We start from the raw sequence: 19627 nt of genomic DNA, 5'->3' as shown, positions 1-19627 counted from the left end.
GCTTCATAATTCTTGATAATAGGATGTCTGACAAATTCTTTTTGCTCCATTTTATATATAATATTATTTGTCTAAATTATAATTTGTCTTCAAATCTAGTTATATAATCTTCAGAGTTTCTAATAACCTTACCAAGAGCAGAATCCTTGGCAGAGTCAGGGTTGTTATTTTGTTTTATCATAAGATCTTTTCAGTTCTCTGTATTTTTTTACCACCACATTGCACACACAACTGCGTTTTCCATCTAACTCCCACACCACACTGTAAACACGGTTTTGGACCAAGACTTCCTCGTCTTCGCTTTGTAAATGTTTTCCTCAGAATTCATTTACGCAAGATTTGTTACAAGGAGTTGAATACCCTATCATCAACCACTTGCAATGATTCCTTATTTGAGTCATTGCATATATAATATTTTTTATTTAAATACTTGTCTAAGATATAATATGGAGAAGTTTAAGAGATTATCTACAATCGAGCCCTGGAAAACTTCGTTCCCTGAATCCAGATTCGATCTTGACAGAAGAACCCTTGACTTGCGGAGGCGAGCTTTGGTTGATCCGACAAATAATCTGATTAATAATATTCGGAATGCTAAAAGAGAATTTCGTGATCATGGGACATCTCACACTTGGTCGACATTCAAGATTATACTTCTCGATAAAAATCATCGATGCTACAATGAACAATTATCGGGCGGAAAAGATTATTGATTATCTAAAAATCAAAGATATTTTTTCGGAATAAAGTTTAATGTGTAAGCAGATTCCGCTGGGTGGATTATCCGTGACAAACGTGATCCTGTTTTTCATAATGGAAAAACTGCTGTGCTAAGTAAAATTTCCAATCCAGGAATGCTGACTGGTATTGATAAACCATATTACGCTCGAGCGATCCTATGGCCCCAGTTATTTATGAAATTTATTAACTAAATGATAACCCGAACATTAATGATCATGCGCCAATGAGATTTTCAAAGCTGAATTGTGTAGCCGAAGGAGTAATCTAACATTTTACGAATACGATGCGTGGAAATAGGTTAACGGGTCTACAACGTGAAAAAATAAACAAATGGGCTGCATTAGTTAAGGATACCGGAGCTATATTAAATGATGTCGCCGAGTTAGGAAGTAAATTAAAATTTCCAAACAATTGTAAAAACGATAACCGAAGAGATTTTATACAAATCAAAGAATAATTCGAAGGGAACCCCAATTGAAATTATTGATCATAATGCGCACGCGTGGACTAGCTCAGTAACAATATTTCCACGAGATCGGACTGTAAGATTTTATCCCCAAGACTCTCGGAAAAACATGTTTGATTTTATTCAAGAAATAAGTAAAAACAATCCTGTATCAGTATGGATATTTCAAAGATCCGATGATGAGAAATATGATCAACTTGTACGACCTAACGGCGAAGTATATCGTAAAGAATCTCTCCACGAAGAAATGAAAAATATTGCGCAGAAATTTTCAACAGAGAATACTGAACAATTACTAAATAATTGTTTCACCGCTCCGTCAGTTGCTGCTCACTTTGCAAGAGAGAAAAATTTGTGGAAGCCAACACGATTTGAATTTCTCGAAGACGTGCAGCTTAGTTGCTGTGAATACGGACACGGTGGATTGTGGAATACTAAGTATAATGACAGCGACGTTATCTCGGTTGATATGGTCGCGTGTTATCCTGGAAGTTTTCTTGGTTACGGAGAGTGTTCTGGTTATTCTAAAAGATTTGGACACCCCACACATGAGATGACAAGAGTATCGATAAATGGACCCCTACCTGATTTTGATCTAACTCGATTCGCTCGTATTGTATCATTCGAGTTTGCTGAAGGTCTTCATCCGATCTGTTATATTTGGTTTGGTAGGCACTTTTCAGAAGAAATGTGGGCATCAATAGCTTTATTACGATATATGCTTGATTGTAAAATATTCATATCGTTGATTGTAAGGGAAGCAATTATATCGTACCGTCCTAATACGGAAGTTTGGTTACCACCACCTGATGATGATAAAACCGGAAACGATCTCGGTAGAAGAATAATAGGTAAATTTACTCAAGGCGGGGTATATGAACATAAACGACATTATGCACGATTAATTCTAGATGATGCTGTATATGATTTTAGAATCGCCGATGCAACAAAGAGAGATATATTTGTAAGGCCTACTTGTCTATCGGAACACGATTAGGTACAATTGTTGGTTATATTGATGGCGAGTCACCTCACTTTATTCATTTAAGATCTTCAATGCTCGCTTATGTTTCTATACATTTATTATCGATGATAAATAGATTCCCTACCACCTCGGTCAGAGTCGCAACGGATTCATTCTATATCGAAAAAAATATACAGAATTACTGACTCAATTTACAAGTACTGATGCATCATGGGGTAAATGGAGAATAAACAAGAGATGTTATATAATTATTCTGAATCCGCAGATGTTGCGATGAATTTACAAAAATAATCAGATATCAAAATTATCGTCTGCGGCATTTGTGTATGATCCAGTATCCAGACACATCAGAATTCAGCTGATATGGTTGTTTTAACACCTTCACACAGACTCGCAAGAGAAATGAGAGAACGAGGAATGCAATCATGTACTTATCATAGCTTTTTTCGATGGAAGGGAGATGCATGGACTCCTGATCGAATGGGAGGGAAATATATTCCAAAGATCATCATTTGGAATGAGATATGTACAGTGCCGCTAGATACATTAAAAATGTTTCTGGCTGTTATTGACAAATACAGCTGTGATCATGTGCGGTGATCATGGTCAGCCACCGCCGTTTGTTAGGTTATCTCCGCACGGGTGGCTAAAGAATTTTGTGGATTATTACGAGGAGATAACTGATGATCATACATCTGTTGATGCAGAATTAATGGAGTTTAAGAAATTAATCAGACTACAACCTAATAAAATTCAATGTGAAATAATGCGTAAAATGATTTCAGAACTTTCTATGAACGATTTTGTGCAAACGTGGAGACCAAATGATTTAATAGTGGCAAGTAGAAAGAAAGTTCGTGATACACTTCAGCAGCGGTTATTTCAGTTACATAAAGAAAAATATTCAGCTCTACGTGTACCATTGTGTTATAGACCAGCTGATACACGACGACAGAATATCAACGTTGATATACCAGAACAGACTGAGAAACAGAATCTCATATTAGATGATGTTGTCGTAGTTGATGTCAGTGTTGTTGGTGATGCGCTGAGTATGGATAAGACTCCATGGACACTGGGATATGCGACGACAATTCACTCATCTCAGGGGTTAACTATTTCTGATACGCGAGTTTGGATTGTCGATGATGGTGTCGAGTGGTCAAACTTAGTTTATCTTGCTGCGGAGAATTGTCATAGACGCTACAGAAACCATTGATGATGTCCTCGATTATAGTGATATAGTAAGTAAAAAATTAGCTGGTTATAAACAAAATAACAAAAAACCCACACGAGACTTTGATCTCGATGTTGAATTTATCATAGCGCTAAAACAGTAGCAGAATAATCATTGTGCAAGTTGTAACTGTATAATGTTGTGGCGATAATCAAATAATGATCCAAGACAATTTACCGTGGATAGGAAAGATAGTAGTCTTGGTCATACATGGGAAAATGTGATGCTGACCTGTCTTGAGTGTAATTGGTGCAGAGGTGCTAGTTAAGTGATGGCGGTGGTAATTGTGTGTCTTCAGGAATTACTTGTATTTCTTCACGTGTAAATCCGCGTTGAGGAGCAGTTGAATCTAGTTTGTAGATTTCAGGTCTACCGTCGGATCTTGCCACGCTGGAAATTGTATGTGTCGTAATGCTCCAGATATGATCAGTCGCTCTTTTTTTACCACCTTCAAGTTCACCGGGTTCATATATCTTACAGTAACATCACCCTGCACTGGTTGTTTTGATAAATCGCGTTGTTGTACGGGTATATGTTTTTCTGTGATCGCGCTAATAGGTTTCATGTTAGTTGTTGAGTAATTTCATTATTTATTGCAGCTATCACACTTGGTAATCTTGCAACCCATTCGCGAGATCTTTTGTCTTGAATTATTTCCTTCGCCTATTGATATCCAAATAACCGCTCAGCAAATATTCGATTAAATCGTTCAACATTTGCTTGAACGCGATGAACTGCAGTGTGTCCTCGTCGTATTTTGACGTTATGTCGCTTCATCAACGATGATACTACACCTTGAAATTCTTTGCCAGGATCAACTTGTAGCAGCTGTGGCCATTGCAAGGGTCCACGTTGATAAATTCGTTCAAACGCAGAAGCTACTTCAGTTGCTGTCTTTGCTGCTAGTGGCTCTGCTTCTTTATATCTACTTGTAACATCAACGACAGTTAACGCGTATTTGTACGTTAATCGACGTCTACCAATTTTAATAGCATCATGTGGTAAAAAGAAAATATCCGCCTGATGAACTTCATTTGGCACGCTGACATCAAAATGTGCGTAATGAATTGTTTTAGGTGGTGGTAGCTAAATTTGCCATATTGCCTATCGTGCTAACCATTTTTCAGCAGTAGAACGTTCGACACCTGCTGCTTTAGCGAGTTTACCAATTGCCTCATTACCTTTCCAATATCCTCTTGGGCTATAATAAATCGACTCCATTATAATAATAATAATCGGTTGATTAATTACCAGCTCCTAATACAAGCTTACCTTTTACCAGGTTTTGGTTGATCTTGGTTATCAAGTCGGATATCAAGTCGGGTACCAGAACCACAATAATTATATCCTGGAAGGTGTTTTTCTCCTGGGTATTTAGCCCATGATTTTCCTTGTAGTTTTGCTAACTGAGCGGCAACATCACCTCCTCTTTTTTAGATTGTTTGGATTAGAAATAAATTTAATTATTTTTTTTTACCACATCGTTCACACTTACCTGTAGCTGCTGGTCTGTTATTTTTTTGTTGCAATAGTTTTTAGTCCACCTGTGGGAGTACGCGTTCTGCATTTCACACAATATAAATCCATATTATTTATTATATTTCTACATTATGGATATAACTGATTTTTCAGGAAAAAAAGCGAGAACCGGTTAAACATCATACGACATTATTACCTAATTCTATTCGAATGATCATAATTGGACCATCCGGGTCTGGTAAGACACAACTATTACTTAATTTGATAATGAGGTGGTTAAAGTGGGATAAGTTGTATTGAGTAGCTCCATCTGTGGATGATCAGCGACATTACGAAGTGCTTAAGGATTTTAATGAAAAAGCAAAATTGTTGGATGAAAACGGTGATGATGCTATTGAATTTATTACTGATATTAATGAAGCGCCATCTGTAGATGATATTGATGGATTTATTAATAATTTAGTTGTATACGACGATGTATTGCTGGATAAGCAATCAAATCCTGCTAGAATATTTTCACGCGGTAGACGTAAAAACACAGATATGATTTATGTTACTCAGCGATATACGCAAATACCAAAAGTGATCAGAGATAACTGTACCATTTTAGTTGTATTTAACTAAGTTGATACACATGCTTTAATAAATATTCATCAGATTTGGTGCAGCGGAGATATGGACATAATTAAGTTTAGAAATTTATTAAGTCGGGCTCAGTCAACCCTCATGGATTTGTCACAATAAACTTACATGACCCACGATCGCGTTATCGTATAGGTCTTGATAAATTTATGGATAGCAGCAGTAACGAGGGCGCTGTCTCGGCATCCCCAGTCATCGCCGCGATCTTTTTTTTTTTTGTTGCGATTTTCAGGAAGGCTTATTTTTGCGGTCTGAGAGTGAGTCAATTAGAGTTTTTGCGATTTTCAGAGGAAGGCTGATTTTGCAATTTGACAGATAAGTCAATTTGAGGATGTACACCCTCTCTGCTGCTCAGCTGGAAGATCTCTTAAATTTTTTTTTGTCTGTTTATTTCTTCTTGCTATCTTTTCATTTTGCTCAGAAGTTTGTTTTAATGTCGGAAGAAGACTCTCAGTAACTTCCGCAACTTTCTCAGTAGCCTTTGTGACAGGTTTAAGATATCGTTCTTTTTATTCTGCATATGCAACTTGTGCTTCTTGACGTTCTTGCAGTTTTTGTTTAAAAGCGTCACGAGCATGAAGATATGTTCTAATTGCTTCTAATCTTTCTCTAGCTAATCTACTTGTATAGCATTCCATTATCGATATATTAATGATTTAATTACTCGCACATTTATAGCAGCAGAGAGGGTGCGACCACAAATAAATGTATCGACAAGCAAACACAAATTTTGAAAAACACAAACGAAAAAATAAAACTAACCCAATTAGAGATACTCTCGGTCAGTTAGAGGCTTCGGTTTGACGTTACTGACCTTATTTCTTTCGTTTTCGTAGGAAGCTTTATTGTTCAAAAATGAACCTTCCAGCAAAAAGGTCGGTTCGCTCTCTCTCTGCTGCTCTCATTAATATTGATATAATAATTATTTAATTAAGCCATCTAACCGCTACGCTACAGCAGCAGAGAGAGTGACGACCAACAGTGATTGTCCAGGGTCCGTAAACGAGGATGCCTACAAATTTGACATGCAAGCATCAAGAGAAAAAAAATTTTAAAAAATACGCTAACCCTGTAGAGGACTTGGTTTAGTGCAACCTGGTTAGAGGTCTCAGGTTAGCGTTATTGACGCTTGTGTGTTATCATAGTTGGAAATTTTATTTTCAAAAACGGACTGCTCTGAAACGTGGTCTGTTCACCCTCTCTGTTGCTACCCCCCCCCCCAAAAAAAAATAATTAGACCCTGTAGGGCTTGGGGCCTGACCCATATGCCCCACCCCCCTATTGGACCTGTGTGCAAATGTAAACCGACACATCTACAACGACATAATGTATCCAGCATTGTCAGGAATACAATTATGTAAGACATTTAAAGAGTAATTTGTTCCAGTTATCTATAATCAGAGAATATAAACGAGTGTCATAGTTCCAAAGAGATTTCAAAATGAAATTATTACCATTAGATATTCTTGTCATCGCTGAGAACACACACTTTCATATTACTTCCTCAGAAATGAATACGTTATATTTTAAACACATGGTTAGATGCACTATTATATCTTGGAAGGCCTAATAGGAAACGAAAACTCATTGTAACCAATAACTAGTTTTCTTTTCATACATTCACTAAATTTTGACTATAGTAGAGCGCAATGCATTGTGCAGCAGTAATATTTGAATAATCTGATTTTTATATTCAAAGAACAATTTCTAAGTTTAAGTAGAAACATGTTTGTTCGAGTACACACAAATCTCTAATGTCTCATCTATTCTCCGTCTGACCGATCGGAATTTGAAAATGTGACCCAAATACGTATAGCTGATTTGTGTAAGAGTATGGCTGTTAAGAAGTACAGCGGGAGGAAATGGAATCGACTAAAAGACCATATATACAAAGCCATATAAATATTTTGTTTAAAATTTGTAAAGCTTGTACACCGATTTAAGTTAGAACGTTATAACTTGGCGTCTGTTATCGACCTGAAAATGTAAATATAACCTTTGACCTCATACGGAAGTGACAGATTTTCGTTCGCTGATTGGTCGATTTTCGGCCTCATTCCCACGTGTATAGTACAGCCATAGATAACAAAGCAGACGAGGGGAGTGGACATGAACGGGGACCTTTGTTCCGAAAAACAATAGCCGCGTCCTGGTTTTGGTCGTCTGCTTGAGACTTTTTCCATCACTCCATCTCCCCGCTATGGCAGGCTTCAAACTGGGAATCGTACGGCTTGGAAGGGCTTGTGGAAAGGTAAGGAGTAAAGAGTGAAAGTGAATTGGTGACCCGACTTTCCGTGTCGTCGATATGGAAGTCTCTGGTCGATTTGATCAGCCAACATTTACTGTAGGCCTCGCGCTTCTACACGAAAAGGATCCTGTTATGTCAAGTACAGAGGGTTCCGTTACATTGATAAGAGAACAATGTTATCTTCATACAACTTAGCTTTCTCTAGGTTCCCTCTACCACCATAAAGGCAAGCATTACTGGAGTGGTGGGTGGGGAACTGTCGACTGTCGAGTTCTGACTGCTTATAGTGAAATAAAAAGTCAAATACGATATATATATATATATATATATATATGAATGCATGTGAGACTAGTTGTATTTTAAAAAAAGTTTTAATAAATAAAATGAAAATTAAAACATATATGGTTGAGTAGGTTTTGGGTTACCATAAATAAATTAAAAAAATTGCAGTAGCACATCATCTGACATTGATAGGCTCAGAGGGAGGTTTTAGGCCAGCCACTTACCAATCATATCCAGTTTAAATAGTGCTGTATTCAGTGGTAAACAACCGATAGCCATTTCAACAAAACAACTTGCAGTTTCAGAAGATCAAAAGTGAAAGAAAGAAAATATTCAAGAATCTGCCTGCGCAGAGATGGGTGAGTGAAAGATCTTTATTTGCATCCATTTCAGAATGGAAGATTGCATCCACTAACTTCAGATAGTGTATAAATCATTGTGTTCATCATATCTGGCAAAATATTTGGAATGAAAACTTAACCAACTTAAGAATGCCAATCACACTACTGGAGAGTGTCATCCCATCAAAGAAATGAGATGGCATTGTTTTGGTCATGCATTGGACACATATTTCAGACTCATTCATGCATATTCTGGGTGAGTCTCAACCGGAATGCATACCATGTCAGTGTCCATTGACAGTCAAACACATTCTTGTGATCAGAATTAAGAAAGTATTGGATTTTCTAAATAAATGCAAGTTTTCATACAACAAATAGTAATCATGAGATATATATATATATATATATATATATATATATATATATATATATATATATATATATATATTACAGAATTTATATTTTATCTTTCTGTATTTGATGATTACATTTATTTGGAAAGGTTTATCTTACTTAATTTTGTGCAGCCTTACCTTAAGTTGGCACCGCATAATCACTTTTGTGCTGGTGTGTCATAAAACACTACTATGTACACTGTATATCCATGATGAATATCACTGTCCAATATGCTGATTGATAATCAGTTGTAATATGGCTATTATGCATGACAATATAATCATCTGATCATATTGATTTATGATGGATACAAATTCTTAAAAAAGATGGAGCATGTTATAATCAGAAATGAAACTGATTTTTTATATATATATATATATATATATATATATATATATATATATATATATATATATATATATATATATATATATAAAGCACAAAAATCAACACAGCTTTGGTTATTCCCCACTCCCCATTTTTACTGACTGTACAGTGTACATTTAAGGTAACAACACAATTGACCAGATGATGTTCTCAGATTATTGATGATTGCCGTGCTATTGTAACCTGTGAGTACACACCACCTGGACTTGTGATAATTAATCAATGTTGGAGCCAGCTGTCATCTGTTGTATTTAACTGCATGAAGATCAACATCATTGTCAGAAATTTATTTTAACAGAGCTATTATGTTAATCATTACTTATTTAAACATATGTGTACAAACTGCAGGCAATACATATGGAGTGTTGAACCCAGAGGGGTTCCATAATTCATTTAAACCAACTGTTTTCAATTGAAATATTTTTTTTAACTTTTTAAAGAGAGAGAGAGAAGTTTACCATTTAAAGATTTGAATTATTCAGGTTACAGTTTGATTGTAGCTTGTAACAGGTGTTATCTGCATCATGTTTACATGTTACATGTATATAAATTATGCATTTAATGTTCTACTCCACTGTACATTTAAATTATTTTAGAGAATAATTAACAAAGCTCTTATCAGTTTAATCTGTAGTTAGGTGGGTATCAGATGTAAACACTAAACCAGCTGGCTGTTTACATGCTCTTTTTTATTATTTTTTTATATTTTCATTTGTGTTGCTTGTATTTCACGTTACTGCAAAGAGCATTTTGACATTATTGATTCAATCAAAAACCTTAAAATTGATCTATGCTATTAAATGTAAAATTAATTGTTAGGAGTTTGTTGATTTACTTGTGTTACATGTACATGTTTAAACACTGATGCTAATTGTTGATTTATTGTGTTACATGTACATGTTTAAACACTGATGCTTATTGCACACAGTGTAGTTATTGTTTATGTGTTCTTTCTGACTTTTGCACTGGAGCCCCGGGTGGTCATCTTCACAGGTCACTGACATCTCGCCTCAGTCCTGGTGGGTTAAAATCTTGGCTTGGCCAATGTGGGTATGTGAGAAACATAGTTTCCCGTGGGTCAGGGCATTTGAGGGGTTTCCCAGATTGGTCCGCCATTAGATATATACACACTGATAGCCATGTATAGCTTATGATGTGCTGAAATATAGTATTAAACCCACACAAAGAAAACAAACTGGTTTTCGACTTCTCTGCTATTGACTAAGTTCAGTACTTCATTGATAAATCAATGTTATTGTCCTTTAATGAAATTTACCTTGAGGGAGAATTTTATCACAATTATGTTTCTACCCATATTTACAAGGTATTATATATTCAAACATCAGTAAATTACTTCTGGGAATCCTGAAAGATATACATTCAGTTCATTAAAGTCAGCTAAAATTTGGAGGTCCTGTGGTCTAATTCTAATATGTGGACAGTCTGTTTGGACATTACACCAGTATACATCAACATCTAGCATGCAGACAGTCTATTCAAAAAGGACACTATTGTACTTACTCCCCACACAATACTGACACTCTTTTTGGATATGACACCAGTCTATTTGAACCCAATACATGTAGACAGTTTCTTTGGATATGACACCAGTCTACTTGAAGCCCCCTATACATAGACAGTCTCTTTGGATATGACACCAGTCTACTTGAACCCCATACACATAGACAGTCTCGTTGGATATGACATCAGTCTACATGAACCCCATACACACAGACAGCTTCTTTGGACACGACACCAGTATACTTCAACCCCATACACATAGACCGTCTCTTTGGGCATGATATCACTGTACTGTAAACTTGCACAGAGAATAATTATAGTAAGGAACGTGATTTTTAAACATTTACAATGTAAAATAGCAGTGAAGATTGAAATGAATAAATATATTGACAAATATTCTTAAGGTATTGTTTTAAACTGAATATTGGCAAATTTAAGAGTCCATGCATAACTAAATGCAGGCTAAACAATTGTACAAGCAAGTGAATTTCTTCACTTGCTTATGTGGGCATTTTTCTCACCATTTTAACAAAGAACAATAATGATTTTTTCAGATTTTTATAATTTTGAATGATTTTTATATGTAATGGAATGATATTTTATGAGAGGAAAAGATTTTGTAAAGTGTACCTCAAGATTCGCACTTTGTTTTGAAAATATAATCAGATTCTTTTGAAGCGTAAGACGTGTATTATTGATGAAATTCATACAAGATGTTTATTGAAGGTCACAAAATATCATACATGTTCTTTGTTGACTTTTCTCTGACAAAAACCATGAATATTCAATGGTGCTATACCATATTACAGATCTTGACCTTAACTTTATTATGCTGTTAATAAAACTGTTTTTTTTTAGCAGTGTTTAATCTGCAAATCACTGTACTATAAGCTAGTTAGTTATCTAAGACTGCACTTAGGCTAGGGTTTATTTGGCATCATCTTGAGAATAGGGGGTGTGGGTTTTAGGTGAGCAAATATACTGACAAATATTCTTAAGGTTACTGTTTTAAACTTAAAATTGGCAAATCTAAGAGTCCATGCATAACTAAATGCTGGCTAAACAACAGCAGACTTGTTTAAAAAGATGTTTGTGCAAGCTGAACATTTTCAGTTTTTGAATTAGAAAATTTTCAAAATACTAAATCAAAGAAATGTATAATATACTCAAAGAAATGTGCAAAAGACGCAAAGAGGTGTACAAAATACTTAAAGAAATGTACAAAATACTAAAAGAAATGTACAAAATACTTGGTCAAAGCAACCTGATGCACAACATGCCCTGGTTAGCCAAAGCACAAAGATTGGACTGAAAATTTGCTCGTTATCTATGACTGTATTTATTACAGGGCTTGTTATTGCATAGGGTTATTTTTAGACATTGTTTGAAAGATTGGGGGTGTGGGTTGTACATGTTTGTCAGCTTTCTCACACTATGCAGTTTCATATTTATGCACAGGCGTGAATTTTTAAATTAAAAGTGAATCTAGACATTTTATTAATGGGTAATGTGCTATTTAAAGCTGAACATAGGAATCCTTGTGTTTGCGTGAGCCAGTTCCATTGACGCATTAAGTATATACCAGATGCTGTGGGTATCTATCTCAGTATGATAATTACAGGGTTTGAATGCAAAATGATGTACTCACAATGAATGTGTGGGTTTAAGCAGTGAAAATATTTATCTTGCTCTTGAGATCAAAAAAAAGTTTAGCCACTTAGATCTTTTTCAATGTTCTTTTAGAGAAAGGCAAATTCCGGTACTTAAATCTCCACATCAGAGGTAAACTTAACACAGATTTTTCCATTTCCATTTGGAAATCAACTGGCCCTTCCAGTCAAATAAAAAGTAAAACTTTGGAGAATTTTACTGGCCCAGTGGGCCTGCAGCTAGCTGTCAGTACTGATGATCCTTCCTCAAAAGCCACAGGGCACTGGCTAGTTGTTACCACTGCATATGAGTGTACTTGTAGTAAAATTTATTTGTTAGAACATGGGTATTGCAAAATTACAGATTTCTGCTATTCTTGAAGCATTTATGCTGTTTTGCAAGCTGACTTTGATTGGTTGCAGTTTAATTCTGACTTAAGTATATGATAAAATCATAAGCTAAACAAGTTTAAAATTTTGTTTTTGGATTTGTAAGAATAACTGGGGAAAAAAACACAGTATTGGACAGTTATCACTATATATTTACACTTAAGCACAAACTTGAGCTTAGTGATGTGTGCTTGGATTGTAAAATTATTCATGTCTACATGTATATAATACCATGTATAGCTGTTATAAATCTATTCTTTTTGCTGCAGTAATTAATACAGAGCAAGACTACACATTCTGAAAGTTTTCAGTAAAGGCAAGTGATTCAAATTTTATTATGATATATCATGGATTTGGTATTAGTTTGATCACTTGCTGCTATGAAAACTGAGTATATCTATTTTGATCAAAATTCTGCTGTTTGTCACATGTAGATTTGAAAGAAAGCAAGTGTACGTGGTGTATGTACGTATATAAATGCTAAAAGTATAGAGTAACTGAGATTAGAATTACTGCACTTGCTTGTCACTATTCTTGTTCACAACACCATATAGTGAGTATTTCCCTGGAACAGAGAAAAGCTTTTTGTGTTGTACATGACTGTCAAGTATGGGAGCATTGAATGGACAGGAAGACGTAGTGATCTTAGTGTATTTCACTGAATTGGTCCGGTAGTCATTCATACATGCATGTACTGTATTGGGGCAATACGTTTTCCTGATCTGGTATCATAAACAATGAAAACCTTCTGGTTTTAGATGAATTGGACACAAAAGAGATTAGGTATAAAAGCGTATACATTCTTAAGTGAACTGACTGTGTTTTATAGTATGCAGGGTAGATAAGGCACATACATGTATTTCATTTTTGGAACTAAATAAAAGGTTTCAACATTAACACGTGCATTAACAAAATGATTTTACATACCGTTAGGTTAGTAAGCTGCAAATGTGAAACAATATATTCGTTATTTTATTTACATTCAAAACATTATTCATATTGTATTACATGTGTACTGTATGAACTTCATTGTTCACTCTGTAGTAACAACAGTTACCTTTCTTTTCTATTGGGTACATGTAGAATATGGTGTATCCTTTGTGTATATGTTGGGTCCAAATACAAATAACATAGACTGTACTCTGTTGGTGCATAATGTAATGGCAGATAAGAATTTCTCCTAACAACCTTGATAGACCCAGATTTGATGTGACATTATGTGACAGCAGATCTGGGTCCATCCAGTTTGCAATTGGGTCTGAGCTTTTACATGAGTATATAGTAGTAAAAAATCAGCAGTGTTTTACATACAATCATGCTGAAATATAATGCAAAATATTATATCCTTTTTTTAAACTTTTATTATTAATTGATTTATTGTGGGTACAGCTAATACTATGTAAAAATATTAATTTCCGCAGTTTTGACCAAAAATATATTCAAAACCTAGTAAAACTACACAATTCAATACACATGTGCATTATAACTATGTATAAAACATTAAAAGATTAATTTGATTATGATTTGTATGGACTGATCAGAGGTATGGTGAAAAAAAGACCATAATTTAATTTGGATTTACCTGTTCAGTGACAGTGAGTAATTAGGTTCTGCAGTGAGATTCAGACATCATGTAGTAATTATCATTTCCATTCCTCCTCTCTATTTATTCATCTGCTCACAAGTCCTGTAACCACCATAGTTTTACAACCCTTGCACATAATTGGAAGCCATTAAACCAGTTAATTGCCAATTTAATGTAGATCTGTCTTATCCAGTTTTCTTGTTTTCTTGTCCAGTTTTTAAAGAGCTATTGCCCTCTTTTGATGTTGATTGACTTTTATTTATCCATTACATCAATTCTGTGTAACCTGCATACCTGTAGCTAAGGAACTGTTCTGCATATTTTGACGCAGTTTGATGTGTGCACAGTCTTGCATCTTGGTTGATGACTCAGGTAGACATTTTTATGTACCTGACTTATGTACCTAATGATAAAGAATGGAGATTTGTCTAATTTTGTGGGAACACTGGCAGTTGTGTGGGAGAATGTTTCCTGGGGTCACTCAAGGTACAGCACTATGTACATTGTCACATAGACCTAGTTTTGCCTTTATGCATTTTGTGTCAGTCAGATCTATTTTGGATGAGTGATGACCCTTCATGGTGAATTTCATATCTTCATCTGAGTTGTTGCCTGTAACTGGCAGAAATGAAGAACTATCCCACATAATCAGATGCAGTTTGGTATGAACATCGTCTCATGGACTTACATATGCCTTTACAAGAGTTGTGGCTCCTGATTACTTGTGCCCCTACTGGATTTCAGCCAAATTTGGCATGTAATTTCATTTTGAGACCTTGAAAGAATTAAATTTTCAACTTCCATTATGTGATACAAGAGTTATGGACCCTGATTACCCATCATCCAGACTTTGGTTTCTATTGCATGATTTTATCAAGCTTTGTTGGATTTGAACCTGATGAGACCTTCAGTGAGTTTTTATTTCCAGTATTCCGCAACATCATTGAATGATTTTTGATTTCCAGTAGTCCACAACATCACTGAATTATTTTTGATTTCCAGTAATCCACAACATGAATGAATGATTTTTGATTTTCAGTAATACACAACATCCCTGAATAATATTTGATTTGTAGTAATACACATCATCCTTTACAGGAATTATGTCCCTGGTTTCACATCATTTTGACATAATTTTCCACAGTACAAGTTTACTAAGCTCTCCTGGATTTGAACCAAATTTGCCATACAGCTTTCTTTTGTTGAGACCTTGAATGAGCTTAATTCAAATGTTTACTTTTTAATTTAGAAGACTTACATTCCCCAAATCATATGTTCACATTGCTTTGCTTTCTACAGCATAACTTTACTTGGGGATGTTTGATTACAACCAAGTTATTACATACCTTTTCATTGATGAGACCTTGAATCCACATCATTATTCAGAAGAGTTGTGGAACCTGAATGTTCTTCTTTTACAAACTTGTGGTTTCTAACATAAGGTCTTCTGTTAAAGGTTCTCATAGAAAATGATGGTGAATGGGAACTTTTCGTGATTCACTCTTCACTGATACAAGTAGCTCTAGTTATTTGAAATCCTTACATCGAATTCATATGTGGAGATTTACTGAGAGCTAGTATCCTTTATATCATTTACTCAAATCTACTAGGTTTTAGGAGTTAAACAACTATTTAAAAGAAATGATGGTCAGTACAGAAGACACTCAGATATTTTTGATTTTGGTATATCAGCTTAAGTTAGGTAACTCAACATATTTGCATATAATATTTACTTACCAAGGTAAGTATCAGATCGAATGAAGAACCATTGATTTAAAAAATTTAAAAATCTATTTTTCATGCATGTATTTTATTATATGCACTGTATTCTGTGGAAGGGACTTGGATGTGAGTGGCATTCTTCTTGTCCATATGGGTATGACAATTCCAATTAAATCCAACTAGATCAGCAATGGTGATGGGGTGAGGGAAAATAATCTCAAAGTTTGTATATTAAAACTGAGTTACTTACATGAAAGTTAACTTGTCCTGCAGAGTTCTGAAATGTCATTCATTATTTTCTTTTCAGGTCAAGTATGCCCTTTTAGATGAAAGGGATATATCTCTTGTGGAGAACTATGCATTTGAGGTAAATTATGTTAGGTACCATATATATAGTATAAGTTCACTCTCATGCCTCATTTAAACTCTGTCTAATTCCTCATTTAGAGTCAGTCTTGAGCCTCATTTATACTCAGTCTTGAGCCTCATTTATACTCCAACTCATTTTTCTTTCATTTAGACTCAGTCTTGTGCCTTGTTTATACTCCAACTCATTGATGTCTCATTTAGACTCAGTCTCTTGCCTCAATTAGAATCAGTTTTGTACTTCATGTAGACTCATTCTCATGTCTGATTTAGATTGCATTTTATGCCTCATTTAGACTTGGTGTCACACTTCATTTAGAATCAGTTTCATGCTTAATTTAGAATCAGTTTAGTGCCTCATTTAGACTCCATCTCATACTTCATTTAGAATCAGTCTCATGCATAATTTTGACTCAAGTTTCATGACTCATTTTTGAAAATTGTGCTGATTTTGTGTCCAATATAGCCACCACAGTGTTTATCTTAACAATCTTGTTATAGTAAAACCTGTCTTGAAAGTTCACTGCAATGAGAAACCACCTGTTTTGAGAGACCAGAATCTCCATGCACAGATTTATTCATTATATAGTGTTATGACCTGTTATGAGAGACCACCTGTCTTGAGAGACCATTATTTTTTGGCATAAGGGGTGGTTTTTCAAGACAGGTTCGACTATCATTAGTCCTTCTACATGGATGGTCATATCAACATGGTGTTTTGCTACACGATTTCTTATGATGTCTGGTTGATTAAAAGTGGTTCTATCTGAAGTCCAATGCAGCAGCAGTCTTAAAAATCTTTTTCCTATTACTGCTTATTCAAAAGTTATATTGAACTGGGGTTTCACCAAAAGATGTCCTGTTGGTAGAAAGATGGTGTCAAATTGACATCCAAAAATGCTGCCACACAGAGTCCATCTTGAAAATCTTGTTATTGCTACTTTTGAATGGATGGTTGTATCAGCATGAGGTTTTCACTAAAAGACTTCTTATGATATCTTCTTATCCTATATGAAAATGGTGCTGATTTGATGTCCTGTATGGCAATGGCCACCACAGCAGCCATCTAGAAAATCTTCTTATCATTATGGAAAGTTATTTTGATGTGGGGTTTTCAGTAGAGGAGTTCTTATGAGTCAATTGGTCCTAAATGAAAATGGTACTTATCTGAGGTCTAATATGGCTGTCACAGTGGCAGCTTCAAAATCTTATTATTGCTACTTCTCCTGAAAGAATTGCCATATCACTAAAAGACCTCTTACAATGTGTTGTTGATCTTAAATTAAAATGGTGTTGATATGATGTTTAATATGTGGCCATCTCAACAAATTTGTTTTAGCAGCTGATTGTAAAGGAAAAGTTATTTTGAAATGGGGTTTTCATCAAAATAGTTCTTATTGTCTGCTTAGATCTGAATGAAATGTCTAAACCCTCAATATGGTCACCATGGTAGCTGTCTTGTATTGTTATCTCTACTCCCAAGTGGATGGTTTTATCAGCATGAGATTTTCTCCCATAGACCTTCTATGATACCTAGTCAGCCCTCAATTAATAAAATGGTGCCAGTCATACATCCAGTATGGCTGCTATGATGGCAGTCTTGAAAATCTTGTTTGTAACTTCTCCCCATGAATGGATGATCTTTACAGCATAGGGTTTACACCAAAAGAATGATAATGATATATACTTTGTTCTGAATGCCAGTTTGACATCCAATATGCTCACCACGGCAACTAATTTTTAAATCTTACTTTTATTGATGAAGAATGTCAGATATGGTTGAACACGCAGCAGTTTGAAAGAAGAATTCCTGACAAATCAGACCATTCAGGGGACTCTTTTTCTTATGTTAGTGACAGTGAAACCAAGTAGCCTGGGTTTAGGATCAGTATTGGCAGAGTAGAGTCGGTGACCTAAAGTTATGCAGAAATTGATGTCTTTCATAATGTTGGCCTAGGTTATGTGCATTATAATTGAAATTCTTTATACTTTAACATAATTGCCATCCCAACTGATATTTTCCCATAATTTTCTTCCAGAGACAATGAAGAGTGGCATGCTAGATTACTGATTACTCAGACTTGACATTTATAATAATTGCTCAGTATTCTAAATGTGGCAGATAATTTGCAGAGCAAGTTAGTTTTCTAGTTTTTGTACAACCATGAGATACAATGTTACTGCCTTGATCAATCAGGGGTTAGTGGCAGCCGAATAATATTTTTATTTTTTATTTTTTTGCTAAAGTAGGAGATTAGTTATCAATAAGTAGGAACTTACCATGAGATAAACATACATACATACATACATACATCCATACATACATACATACACATGAGTACACACATACACATGCATACATACATACATATGTATAATACATACATACATACATACATATATACATACATACATATATAAAAGATATCAAAATGACACATGCTATAATATTAAGTGAGCTCACATTATGGCAGGGTATGGTTCTTGGAGGCATTGTAAAATAATGCATAAAACACCAAAAATGCTATATTTTATGACATGAAATGATGTCATAATCAGTTCTGAAATCTAAACCTGAACTTAACTCAAAATAGACCTTTTTAGGCCATGGTTAATAATTGGTTGTTTCCCTTTGCCAACCCCAGTTTTAGGACTGGGTAAAGCTAATTTTGAAATAGGTTTTCAAAATCCTGTCTAAAACTGAAAGCATAAAAAAGACACATGTAAAATAGTGTTTTATAATGGATTAACATTATATACAATCAACTTTGAAACATTCATTGTAAAAGTTATATGCTAATCCATCATGAACCTTGTGCTAAATTTGCTTTCATTTTGTCACATTCACCAGGACTCTTAATTGCCTTCCTTTTAATGCTGGAACTTGTTGTTGTTGTTGTTGTTGTGGGGTTTAACACCATTTTTCAGCACAAGATAGGCTATGTATGGCGGCCAGTATTAATGGTGGAGGAAGAACCCGGGAAGAACCACTGACCCACGAGAAGCTACTGGCAAGCTTTCTCACATACCCACATTGGCTGAATCTGAGACTCGAACCGGCGCAGACAGAGGTAAGATGGCAGTGATCCATAACGGAGAGCGCTTTAGACCACACAGCCACTCGGGGCCCCCAGTTGATAACTGGTCTAAATAGTTAAAGTTACATGAGCTTGATGCCCAAATAACCAGA

At 35.1% G+C, this 19627-nt stretch overlaps 1 protein-coding gene across 1 annotated transcript in view; it reads left to right on the top strand.

Moving 5' to 3' along the window:
• The first annotated feature begins 7626 nt into the window (after positions 1–7626).
• LOC149778384 (zinc finger MYND domain-containing protein 19-like) overlaps positions 7627–19627 on the top strand; it is a 39494-nt gene continuing 27493 nt past the window's right edge. Inside the window, exons 1-2 of the mRNA XM_089939209.1 lie at positions 7627–7801; positions 16379–16438. Coding sequence (XP_089795335.1) covers positions 7751–7801; positions 16379–16438 — 111 coding nt within the window. The 5' untranslated portion in view covers positions 7627–7750. The remainder of the gene's footprint in view (positions 7802–16378; positions 16439–19627) is intronic.

The sequence above is a fragment of the Sinohyriopsis cumingii genome, chromosome 17, assembly GCF_028554795.1.
Source record: "Sinohyriopsis cumingii isolate HCF-2022 chromosome 17, ASM2855479v2, whole genome shotgun sequence".
Taxonomy (NCBI): Eukaryota; Metazoa; Mollusca; class Bivalvia; order Unionida; family Unionidae; genus Sinohyriopsis; species Sinohyriopsis cumingii.
The sequence above is the reverse complement of the archived record's forward strand: the minus strand, read 5'-3'. Positions and strand labels throughout refer to the sequence as shown.